Source organism: Sceloporus undulatus, chromosome 3 (assembly GCF_019175285.1).
Source record: "Sceloporus undulatus isolate JIND9_A2432 ecotype Alabama chromosome 3, SceUnd_v1.1, whole genome shotgun sequence".
NCBI lineage: Eukaryota > Metazoa > Chordata > Lepidosauria > Squamata > Phrynosomatidae > Sceloporus > Sceloporus undulatus.
In genome coordinates this window covers 220,403,043-220,415,567 of record NC_056524.1, presented here as the reverse complement: position 1 = coordinate 220,415,567, position 12,525 = coordinate 220,403,043, and the positions used below count along the sequence as shown (strand labels likewise).

At 38.6% G+C, this 12,525-nt stretch overlaps 1 protein-coding gene across 1 annotated transcript; it reads left to right on the top strand.

Moving 5' to 3' along the window:
- Positions 1-8,322: 8,322 nt before the first annotated feature.
- A4GNT (alpha-1,4-N-acetylglucosaminyltransferase) lies at positions 8,323-11,911 on the top strand. Its single transcript, XM_042458511.1, has 2 exons — positions 8,323-8,730; positions 11,297-11,911. The coding sequence occupies exons 1-2, from the start codon at positions 8,323-8,325 to the stop codon at positions 11,909-11,911; spliced, it is 1,023 nt and encodes a 340-aa protein (XP_042314445.1).
- Positions 11,912-12,525: the final 614 nt, after the last annotated feature.

Sequence of the window (12,525 nt, the reverse complement as noted above, 5' to 3'; positions counted from 1 at the left end):
ACTGCCAAAATAAAGCTGCTTCGGGTCTCTTTGGAAGTATTCTGTTTAAATGATGCATGCACCCTAAGAATCCAGAAGCTGCACCAAAGCTGCATTCTAGTGCTTAGGAATGGAGTGCGGCTTTGGCGCAACCTCCGGACTCTTAGGACCCATGCATCGTTTAAACAGCATACCTCCAAAGAGACCCAAAGCAGCTTTATTTTGGCAGTCTGTAACAGGCCTATGAGTACTTCTTGCCTAAGAAATTCATGGGCTTAATTGACTTGAAGGTAAGCGCGCGCACACACACACACAGGGAGAGAGAGAGAGAGAGAGAGGTCTTAAAAATAGCCTTGGAGGGCTGCATGCAGACCCAATGATATATAGCAGGAATATTGTTTCCTCTGCTAATAAAAGGTACATCAGCAATCATTAATCTGGCTCCCTCCATGTACTGGTAGCCTGAATCATATTGATCATTGGTGGAGAAACTGTGGCCCATGGGCCTCATGTGGCTTCCCAAGGCCATTTTTGAGGCCCTTGCAAATCCAGAACTAAATTTGGTAAAATCTAATGAAAATGCCCCCTGTGCCCCACTGAGGCATGGGGGTAATTTTGTAATGTCTTCACCACCCATCCCAGGGCTGTTTTAAATCCAGGAGAGGTCTCTTTCCAGTTTACTTTCTAGTTGGAAAAAAATGTATCTTTGGGACCTAACACAACTCAGGGAAGCCCCAAAACAAGACTGAATTGCTCTCTGCAGCTCCTGGAAGGTAAGGGTTTTAAAAAATTAACAAAAGCCCAAAAGGTGCACACAAAAAAACTGGGGAGGGGAACAACAGAGGTCAGGCCACCAAAGTTTCAGTGAAGGCCAATGTAGCCTCCTATCCCCAGGCAGTTGTCCACCCCGGCTGTTGGTGGGAGTAGACTTTGCTAGTAGAGTACTATCATGAACAGCAACTGTGCAGTAATCTACTTTTAGTTCAAAGGATTCTCTATAAAGAATTAATATTCACTCTATCATAGTTATAAATAATTTCACTAGGGTTTTTTAGGAGATTTTTTGCCTTGAAAATGAAAAATTAATTCTCCCATTATTTCATCAGCAGAATCTCCCTCAAACTGTTGTTTTGGATGTTTTGCATTTCATGACATCATGAAGATGGCAACTTGAGCAAGGCTGACATAAGTCCTAAACACAGCAGCATCTTTCTCCAAAAATAGCAAGAAGTCACATTAAAGAATAGGTGGGACTCATCGAGTTATCCTGATAGTGTTGGACTGCATCTCCCAGCATGTCTTGCCTTTGACTATGGTGGCTAGGGCAGCTGTGAGCTGCAGTCCAACAACATGTTTCTCATCCCTGCATTAAAAGATTTCTTCACAACAAATTCAACAAAGAGATGATTTGTGGAGAGGAGATGGCATGTTTACACTGTTTCTAGGCACTCACTAGAGCTGTGAAGAAAACTGGCTTTTTGTTATGCTCATATTGCACATTGGGTATTCTCTCATGAGCCCTAAATCTATTCTTACTACATGATGTTATCATTGTCATTTGTCTGCACTTTTCCACTGGCAAGCTCTTCTTACTACACTATACAGGACTTAGCAGTTTTACTAACTTACTTATATTCTCCTTTAAAAATAAGCCTTTTGTTTCCCCTTCTTATCTCAGGGCAGGCAATATGCAAATATTATCTCTAGAAAAAGTTGCTGCAGTAGATGTTGGAACCATCATCTGAGAGTAAACGTTCTCATACGACATTCTCTGTGTTCATGTTCAACCAGATCTAGCAATAGATTTCTTTGTCTTCTGTTTTTCAAGGCTTACCTGGTACTTTTTGACCAAGCTGCAAGTGCTGTCTATTCTACCTGATCACAACAGGTAAGTCTGCATTTATTTTGAAATTCAGCATTTCATTTCCCTTGAAATTTATTATTTCCTTTTTTAAAAGAAGAAAATATAAATGACAGCACAATTGAATAGATCAATCAGATAAGAAAATGATTAAATTACAGGATTTACACTATGAGTGGCTTGAGTTGGAGGGCAATGCAGAATTATATGGTCATTCATGTGGCAGTTTCAGAAGAGTGGATAAACAAAGGAATAATGCCAATTTTCCTTACTTTGCAAGCAAAGGATTTATACGAAGGAAAGATTTAACCTCCTTTAACCAAGAATTGAAGCATGGAGTGATTTTATTCTCTCATAGAATCATAGAGTTGGAAGACACCACAGGGGCCATCCAGTCCAACCCCCTGCCATGCAGGAAATCTCAATCAAAGCATCCCCAACAGATGGCCATCCAGCCTCTGCTTAAAGACCTCCAAAGAAGGAGACTGCACTACACTCTGAGGGAGTTTGTTCCACCGTCAAAGAGCCCTTACTGTCAGGAAGTTCCTCCTAATGTCTCAGTACTCAGAAGATGAAAATGTGGTACAAATACAGTCAGTCCTTCTTATACACGGATTTTTTATACACGGATTCAAGCATACACGGTTTGAAAATGTTCCAAAAAAGTATAAATTTACCTTGATGTTCCATTTTTTATTAGGGACACCATTTTGCTATGTCATTATACTTAATGGGACTTGAGCATACACGGATTTTGTTATACACGGGGGATCTTGGAACCAAACCCCAGCGTATAACAAAGATCCACTGTATTTTGATTCTATTTAGATTTATTCAGAAGTAAGATCCATTGGCTTCATACAGACTTACAACCAGGAGATCACAAATCAGATTACAGCCCTAATATAATAGATGGATGTTACATAAGAAACCCATTAGAATGAACAGAAGATATGGAATTTCCCCACAGCAGGGGAATATGAACAAGTTGGTATACAGTTATAAACCCAAATGTCAACTAAAGAATTCTAATTTTGTTTTTATGATCTGAGATTTACATTCTAAAAGTAAACATTTGGATTCAAACTCCTTGGACATATTATCACTTTCCAGGTAACATAAATGCTGTTCCTATCTGACTTTCTTGCTACAAACAGGGGAGAAAAGGAGTGTAGCAGGTTGCCAAGCAAGGAGAGTGTCTTACCATGTCAGATAGAGGAGACAATAACAGGGAAGGGGCAACATAAGGGCACTGCCCCAACAAATAAGAATTCTTCCCTCCCCCAATTTACTTTCATTTCTCAATTTTCTAGCATTGCAATAGCAATAGCCATAGCAAGTACATTTCTATACCGCTTATCAGTGCACTTAAGCACTCCCTCAGTGGTTTACAAAGTGTAAGCTAATTGCCCCCAACAATCTGGGTACTCATTTTAGCGACCTCAGAAGGATGCAAGCCTGATTCGAGCTTGAGCCCTTTCACTGGTATTGAACTTGCAGCCTTATGGTTTGTGAGTGAGTGGCTGCAGTACAGGCATTTAGCCACTGCGCCATCAGGGCTATTTAGTGAAAAACGTCAGGTGAGCATTTAGAAATATAGCTTAGGCATGGGGGGGGGGGGGGGGGGGCAGACAGTCTCCAAGGGAATGTGAACACATCAGATATAAGAGTTGTAGGCATGAGCATGAATGATTTTCAATATCTCTGCAATGCTGGAAATTTGGAAAAATGAAAGAAAATTTAATGAGATGTCAGAATATGATAACACAATTTGGAAAAATTTCCTTTGGGCAGCTGTTCCCATTCCCATTCCACGTGGTTCAGAAGCACTTGCCAACCCTCTGGAAAGGCTTGTGGAGGCCCTACAGGAGAAAAAGGGAATGTTGGAAATTCACCTTCCATGAACTTCCTTGGGTTACCCAAGGGATGAGAAATCAAAGCACTGTTGAAACCTTTGCCATGCAAACCTTTATTAGCTAAACTATAACATCTGAGACTTTTGAATTAAATGTAACAGACTTAAGTCAGTGGAAACTAGGTAGATAAGTATTGTGGTGGTAACAAGCCTTTCCAGCTCAACAATGAAGTCAGTTACCTATAAAGGTTCTCTTTTGTCTTCAAGAACAGGCAAAAAAGTCATTGGCTGTGGAAGCTCTAGCTCTGGATATCTTGCTCTGAGGAGGCAGCTGTCACCCTCCTGTCAATGATTTTATAAGGGGTCATTCCCACGTGGGATATAATCCATGTCCCAATCTGGCTCTACTCCACTTTGTGATTCCCAAAAGGTCCCTCATTCTCATTATGAAAATGTACCTTTTGTGGAATCGCTTTTTTTGCTGGGAACGTTTGTCATTCCCATTAGAAGGAGATGGTGGAAGGTGGCTCTCTTTCTCTCTTCCTTCCCTCCCCTCCCCTCTCCTCCCCTCTCCTCCCTCCCTTCCTTCTCCCTCTCCCCCTTCTTTTACTTCCTTCCTGGTTACTTTCCCTCTTTCCTTCCAGTTGCCACCACTTTCCTAGAGCTGGCAGGGCTTTCAGTGCTGCTGTTGCGCTGCCATTGCTTGCCGGTGCTGGTGATGCTTCCGGCACTGCTTCTGTGCCGCTGCAGCTTGCCTGGTGCTGGCTGGCATGGCAGCAGCACTGCAAGTCTGGCCAGCACTGGTCAGACAGTGGTGGCACGGCAGCAGCGCTGCAAGCCCGGCTACCACCAGGCAAGCTGCGGTGGCATGGCAGCAGCGCTGCAAGCCCCACCAGCAGCGGGCAAGCAGCAGCGGTTTTCCCCTTCAATGAGAGCTTGGCTTGGGCTGCATCTGCACTGCAGAAGAGGGAGCAAAGCAAGTATGGAGGACCCGGGAGAAGGGGGAGGAGGAGGAGAGACAATTATTTTTTAAAAAAGAAATAATTGAAAAATCAATCTATTGCTAAAGCAAATTGTTGCTTTAGCAATATATTGCTTTTTCAATTATTTCTATTGCAAAAAAAGAAGAAGAAAAGAATTGATTCTGATCTGGCTTTCCCATTTATTGGGAATGCTTCAGAACTGATTCTTCTAAAAAAAAATATACTTCCAAAATAGTGTCACAAAACCCTGGGTTATTTATGTTTGCCTCGCTTCTTTCCTCCTGGAATCGATCCAATGAGTATCGGAAGTGGTTTCAAATGGAAACGAAGGTTGTTTGCCCCGAATCCCACTTCAGAGCAAACTGCAGTGGGAACGACCCCTAAGTGTCTTCTCCTCCTTCAGAAAAAGTTGAACCATAGCATTTTCCCTTTAGTTTCCACCACTTGGGAAAGAGAGAGCATGCAATGATTTTATCTATTTCTAGATGAATTAAGAATGAATCCCATGAAAAATTTTTGAAGTCTTTTGTTCTGTATTTGAAAACTTACTAAAACCTTTACACACACCAAAAATATAGCAATGCAGCTTGAATAATGACAGTATTATCTGGTGACTTCTTTAATGGCAAGACCAGAAGGTATAGCATTCCTAATGCTATCACTGTTTCCTCTTTTTCCAACCATTCAAAGAAAAAAAAAGAAGTATCAAACACAATATTTAAAATTCCAACATACTGGGTAGGTCTACACATGCACACACATACACATCAGAAAAAGAGAACTTCCTTTTCTGTCCTTCAGCCTAAACTGTGGATATAAGTCATTAATAGTCACCGAAGGGTGATTAATCTGCAATCACCCTAAAACATCTTTAAAACAGAGAGCGTCTCTAACCTTCCACAGAATCATTCTGCAGTGACAGACAATTGCTTGCTTGAATATTAAATAATTCATGTCACTTAGAGAGTTTGCAACCTTTTCTTCAACAACAAAGTGTTTGAAATGACTCCAATGCCATTTGCTAAAGCACTGTAACTGGAAATTCCTATCATGAAAAGCAAAGCAAGAAAGGAAAGGGGAATGTTTATTAAGAAGCTAGCACAAGAATCAGCACCTTAGTGAAGAGAGACTTGAAAACCCAGCTCAGGTTCTCTGTTTGCATTGAGCAGCAGTCATTTTCCCGAGGAAGAGCTATAGAAGGAGAAAGCTTAATCAGTTCCAGCCAATTTGATGGCAATGAATACCTTCCCAATGCAAAATATGAGTATTATTAGAAAGATGAAACAGACATTACCCATCCCTGCATAACCAGACGTTCCAAAGCATTGAGGATGCATCATGTTAAATGCCATCAGCCAGACCTGTTTGGAATGAGTGCAGCCAACTTCAGGAAACTTTCATTTTGTGAGGAGCTGATATGGAATGCAAGATAAAAATCAATATCTATGATGGGAATCCCAGCTGCTGAATTTTCCTAAGTTCCTTGCTGAGACAATTGATCTGAAGGACTGCAGGCATCTGCAGAAGAAGACATCAGACCTATGATCTGTGGTTTGTTTCGGACATTCTGGGAACAGCCACACAGGCCAGGTAAGCTGGCAAACACAAATCTTCCATGCATTGCAGTTTGGGAAGGAGGAATGCTCATTTTATATCACAGAGTGTGGAAATTTAGTATTAAGAAGAATTAACAAAATATGCTGAAATTCAGCATGACAACGCAGTGGTAGGATGATGCTCTTTGACCCATTCAAGTAGAATATTCAGTCTTAAAATTAACTTTCCAAGCTCTCTTGAAAATTTACTCTTCTGCCAAAAATAGAATTAATGTTCATTTAACTTCCTCCCACCACCACCACTGATCTCTACTATCATTGCATTGGAATGGCATTATCTACTTCTCTTATCTACTTTCATATTGTTATTGTAACTAGTAGGAACAAACCAGCTCCCATAGAGTATCTGGGAAATTGGCTAAGGGGATCCATTTGCAGAACCTATTTTGACAGGAATTCATGGTGTCAGTATTCAGCAAATACAGTAACTATTCCTACAGCTAATATCAGGAAGATGAATCAGTTGGCCATATGGTGGCACAGAAAAGGGGACCTCTTGGGGGAAAACATCTAGGAAAAGAGGTTAGAATTCTATCTATCATCTATCTACCTTATCTATATATTACATATTGCTGGGCATATTACTGCTGCTTCCTATTGTGTCTGCTAATTCACTCATCAGAATTTGCAAGTAATTCCAGAATTTTGGTGAATTACATATCTTTTTGCATGGCCTAGAGATACATAGTGGTGGTACCAAGGATTTTCAACCCATTAGTAATAATAAGAAGAATAAAACACCTTTTAATAACCAAGAGGAATAGTTCCATGTACATATTGACACATATCTACCTGAAAATAAACTCTGTTTTAAATTATGAGTCTTACCTTTGTATTTGTATTTGTATTCATCCTTTTATCAGGATGTACAACACTGCCTACCTGCAAATGGCCTCTCAAAATCCACCACCCTTTTGTGGGCAGAACAATTTGGGAAAAACTATTTCCCCAAATTTCTCCAAGGGAAGGAGTAATTCTCCAAAATTTTCTTGTGGAAAGAGAGAGCATCACTGGAACAACCTCTGCTTTCTGAAGGGTGTTGTGGCTATTCTTGTTGTTCTTCACAGAATCATGAAATCTTGGCGTTGTAAAAGAGCATAAGGACCATTTAATCCAACCACGTGCCATGCAGGAGTATACAAGATAAAGAACTCCTGAAAGATGTCCATCCAACCTGTTTAAAGACCTACAAAGATGAAAAGTTCATCACCCTCCCAAGGAATCTATTCCAATATGAAACATCTATTACAGAAAATTAAAAAAAATAAAAATCTCTTTCTGAAGTATAAGTTGAATCTCTTTTCTTGTCATTTGAACCCTTTGTTTCATTTTGTTGTTGTTGTTGATTTGGTCCCTGCAAGTAGCAACAGAAGCAATTATATGTTAGTAACATGGCTACCATTTTGCAGGCTCCTCAATGACCTAGGGTGCAGCTACATTGTAGAAATAATTCAGTTTGACACCACTTTAAGTGCTGTAGCTCCAGTCTTGGCTTTTTCTACCAAAAAGTGCTGGTGTCTAAGAAAGCTGAAAATCCCAGAATTATGTAGGATTGAGCCATGGTGTCAAACTGCATTATTTCTACAGTGCAGATGCATACTCAATATAATACCAATGAAGGGCATGCAGAACAGCAACCAACACTAAAAGTGGTAAAAATATTTACTCTGAAAAGTAGATTTTCAGATACTCTGAAAATAGTTTTTTGTCTACAAAGTGGTGAGAAAAAAAAAGATTGGTTATTTTTTCAGTAAAAATATATTTTCAGAAATTTTGTCTGAGCTCCACACAAGGGTTTCTAAATATGGCCTTTCATCCCACATCTATAACTACTGGTAAAGTCTCTACATTTCAGTGTAGAAGGAAGCTGAATGTATTACTTCATACTGAAGGTTTTGCATAGCCAGAGAACAATGTGTATATGTGCGCAAGAGAGAAATATGTATGAGAAAAGAGGAGAAGAAGAATGGGTGCATCACTAATAATTCTTATGCTTTTATTAAGATCAAATTTGATGGAAGAATCAAGATGCTGAAGGAAATCCAGTTGTCTCTGTGTGTCATCTTTTTGTTTGCATTTGGAATATTTTATGAACTGTACCAGGAGCCTGATTGCATCTCCTGCAAACCTATTTCCAAATACTTCCTGACACCTAAAGATGTCATGTCCCAGGGCAGGAGCATTATTTTCCTGGAGACAACAGAAAATTTGCAGCCTCCTCCACTGGTTTTATGTTCTGTGGAATCTGCTGCTAGAATATATTTGGATAGGCCCATCATTTTCTTCATGAAAGGACTGGACAATAACTCAATGACACATTTCAAGTCTTCTTGCCCATCTCTCTCTTTTTTATATGCCATGAAGAATGTTTTCCTTTTCCCACTTCAGCTGGACATTTTGTTTCAGGACACACCTCTGCTCCCTTGGTACCTTCAGGTAAGAACAAAAGTGGATTGCTTTTCCATGAGATGTAAGAAATAGACACAGTAAACTGTATAGAGCTTTTGACTCACAGGAAGAGTTTTTCCTGTCTTCTGGTTTCGGATCATTGTAACTGGTGATACTAGAGATTGAAATTTGAGCATTTTCCGTGCAAAAACACATGTTGAACCATCCTCTTACCAAATCTGGGCATCCTAATTTTCATTCTAATTATGCAAATGCAACATTAATTGTTGTATTTTTTTCTCCTACTATGTTTCAAATTTCATATCATTTTTGAAATGAGAAAACCACTATAGAATAAGTGTTTAAAGTGCTGGACTTGAAACAGGGAGACCCAAGTCAAATCTTTGGTCAGTCGTGGAATATACCATGTGATCATTGGGACCATATGATTTTTTTAACATTATTTTTATTCGGCAACAAACATACATAATCTATTAAAAAGTGAAATAATAACTTTAATCGCAAATGATTATAAAAAAGGATTATGTACAACAGATGAGAAAAATATACAGGATGAGACATTTTTTCTTTAGTTGTTTTACACCAGTTCATTTGTTCTATATCATTATTTTGTCTAAATCTTTATATTATTATCATTATATACCAGTATACGATCTTTAATATCATTGTTTCCTTCTTGTTCTTATGATCCAGGATTACTGAACTCACTCGTATGTGGCCATGTGATTATGACTACCTCCCAACAAACCTACCATACAAAATTGCTGTGGGGCTTGTTAGAAAGAGGGAAATCATGTAAAGTGGACAACTGTGGTACACATAAAACAACAACAACAATATTAACATACTGTCATATATAGACATTTCAAGTGGTATTCTCATCAGATCACTTTTTGTCTTTTTTCCATCCATTTTACCTTCATGGCAAAAAGGTACAGATTCATGAAAATAGCACAAGAGGTTCCTAATAGTGAATGTTTTCTAATTCACAGACAAGAAGCAGAAAGAAAGTAAGGACAAACAACAGATATAGAAGGGAAAAGTAATTATCTGATTTCCTTCAAATATAGAATAAATATTTTATTATATCTAGACAACAGTATACTTTAACTATCTTTCAATAATTTGATTTCTCATCAAAAGGTACATACTAAGAAGATAATCTATACTAGATTATAGTGCATCCATTCAATTATTGTTTGGATGTGCTTCCATTCAATAATTATTTGTTAATACCAACAAAGGTAATGATTTAAGTTTGTACTTCTTCCATTTTCATTGCCTCTCAGCTCATTGATTTAACTAATTTCATCCTCGCACCCCAACCATATATCTGCTGTACCACATCTGCCAACTGAAACAACTCTCCATGCATCTAATAAACTGGGCTGTAGTTTTCTATAGCTTATACAAAACAAAACCTATTAAGTTGGCATTCTGCTGAGAAGTTGCATGATTGTAAACTGACCTATGTTCACATAAAGCTGAACTGTGTCACCGCGCTACATTAATACACTTAGAAGGGGGTCAGAGACAGGGCTATGCCATTGGAACCAATGCCATCCTTGAATTTCTCTTTTACATAAATACTTTCTATATCCTTACTCTTTTAATGGCTGTCCTGTTTCCCTATTTCTCATAGAGGATATAGCAAAATGAAAACATATGGTTTAGTCTCCGTCTCATTAAAAGGCTGAATCATTCTTTCAATGTAGTTAAGCTCTGTCTATTCTGCCTCATATTTACTTACCAATTTTTACTGTCACGTCATTATTTGGAAGTAAACAAGTTTAGATTTTTCCCCACCTTTACCTGATGTAGTTCAGTCTCTCTTAAGAGAAAAAAGTTGTATTGATGAGAATGAAATCCAAGTAGGAGTGTATATCAAATGCAAGCTTTGGTTAAGATCCTGATTTGATGATTCAGAAAATGGTTTAATTTAGCTGTGACTGATTGAGAGGATCAAGCTGAAATCTGACACAAAATTGAAATCTTGGCTCACGCATTCAGCCAATGCATCCCTTTGGCTATGACTAGAAATAATAATAATAAAAAAACAGCTACAACCTTTTTTTCTGTTTGTCAGAATCTGATCATGTTTTCAAACATTACACATCCTCAGAAAAGGAAGTTGAGGCTACCAAATTGCAAACAACTAGATGTGAGAATGGTTGACCTATGTGCCTTTAAAACTTGTCTTGAAAGAGAATGGTCAATAACATTTTATTTAATGGTGGAATCAGATGAACTTTGCTGGAATAGTTGCCTCTTTTTGGTTGATGGAGTGTGCCAAGTTTCAGAAGAATAGGTGTAGTGAGCTTTGTACAAAAACAGGCTTCACAGTTTGGGAGTTTCAAAACAAAATTCACCCAGGAACCATACTCGCCCAGGTGTGCTTATGTGGAGTCTCCCAGACTTTTCCAATGGAGGTCCTATACAAAACTAGAACGCTGGACCTACCCTGTTCTATAGGTCTGTAGGGCTCCTTAATTGCAACTATTGAAATTATTGCAATAACGAAAAGAAGAAAAAACAATTTGTCTCCAAACCTAGATGCTATTCCTTGATTGTGTGTCCATTTTGAACCTTGCAGGTCAATGCAACACAGGAAAAGAACTGGGTCTATATTTTATCTGATGCAGTCAGGCTTGCAATGGTATGGAAATATGGTGGAATTTATATGGACACAGATGTCATTTCCATCAGATCTATTCCAGTGACCAACTTCTTGGCAGCTCAGTCTTCCCAGTTTTCCAGCAATGGGATCTTGGGTTTTCAACAGCATCATTGGTTCCTTTGGGACTGCATGGAAGATTTTGTTCAAAACTACAATGGAGACATCTGGGGGAATCAGGGACCTTTCTTAATAACAAGAGTGCTTAAGAGGCTATGCAATCTCACAGATTTTGAAGATACAGAAGATCAGAGATGTCACAACATTTCCTTCTTGAACCCCCAACGTTTCTATCCCATCCCCTATGGATTCTGGATGAAGTACTATGAAGTGTGGGATTCGAGGCCAGAGTTCAATGACTCTTATGCTTTGCACTTGTGGAACTACATGAACCAGGATCAGAAGAAAAATGTGACAATCGGAAGTAATACACTAGTGGAAAACCTGTTCAGTACATATTGCCCTACAACTTACAGGAGTCTCATTCAAGCTGCAGAACAAAGTGAACAGATGTTTCAAAATGGAACTAGCTGATGAATTCCAATAAAACTGATTTTGGGTGACTTTACAGTTTACAATATTCATCTTAATTTGGCTCCAAAACAGACCAACAGACCACTTCTTAACTAGACAGTCTTTAATCCTATCAAGGTACAGAACATGAATTGATAAATTGTGTCAGTACTTCTCTCACACACACGCATACACACACCCACAACACTAGCATAGTGTTTCTCCTTCATACTATAACAAAATGATGTCTGTATTACTAAGTTTGCCAATCCACTTTGTAACAAAGGAGGCAACCTTCTTGCAGTTGCATATAGCCTTGTTTGAGACAGAGGGCATTTGTTTGTTTTCTGCTTTTAAACCAAAACATGAAAAACGTGTCCTCTAGAGGGAGCTTTAGCTATTTAGTGCCAAAAGTATTTGATTTTTTTTAAAAAAAAATTAATTGAATTTTATTGTCTTTTTCATTCAGAAGTGAGGAAGTAAAAAAAAAGAAATAAAGCATGCCACATGTCAGTTTCAATCCTATATAATGAAGCTATTCCTTTTTATTGGAACAGAGAAATCAATTATGAGTAATTCGTTATTTGCAATGAGTTATTTCCAGTCTCTGCAATTGCTTTCAGACCCTTATTTTA

What these genes read in the sequence shown, in the direction of transcription:
- A4GNT (XM_042458511.1), top strand. Translation starts at nt 8,323, where the DNA reads ATGCTGAAGGAAATCCAGTTGTCTCTGTGTGTCATCTTTTTGTTTGCA. An exon ending in TGCTCCCTTGGTACCTTCAG is followed by an intron (nt 8,731 to 11,296) that starts GTAAGAACAAAA and finishes TGAACCTTGCAG; the next exon opens with GTCAATGCAACACAGGAAAA.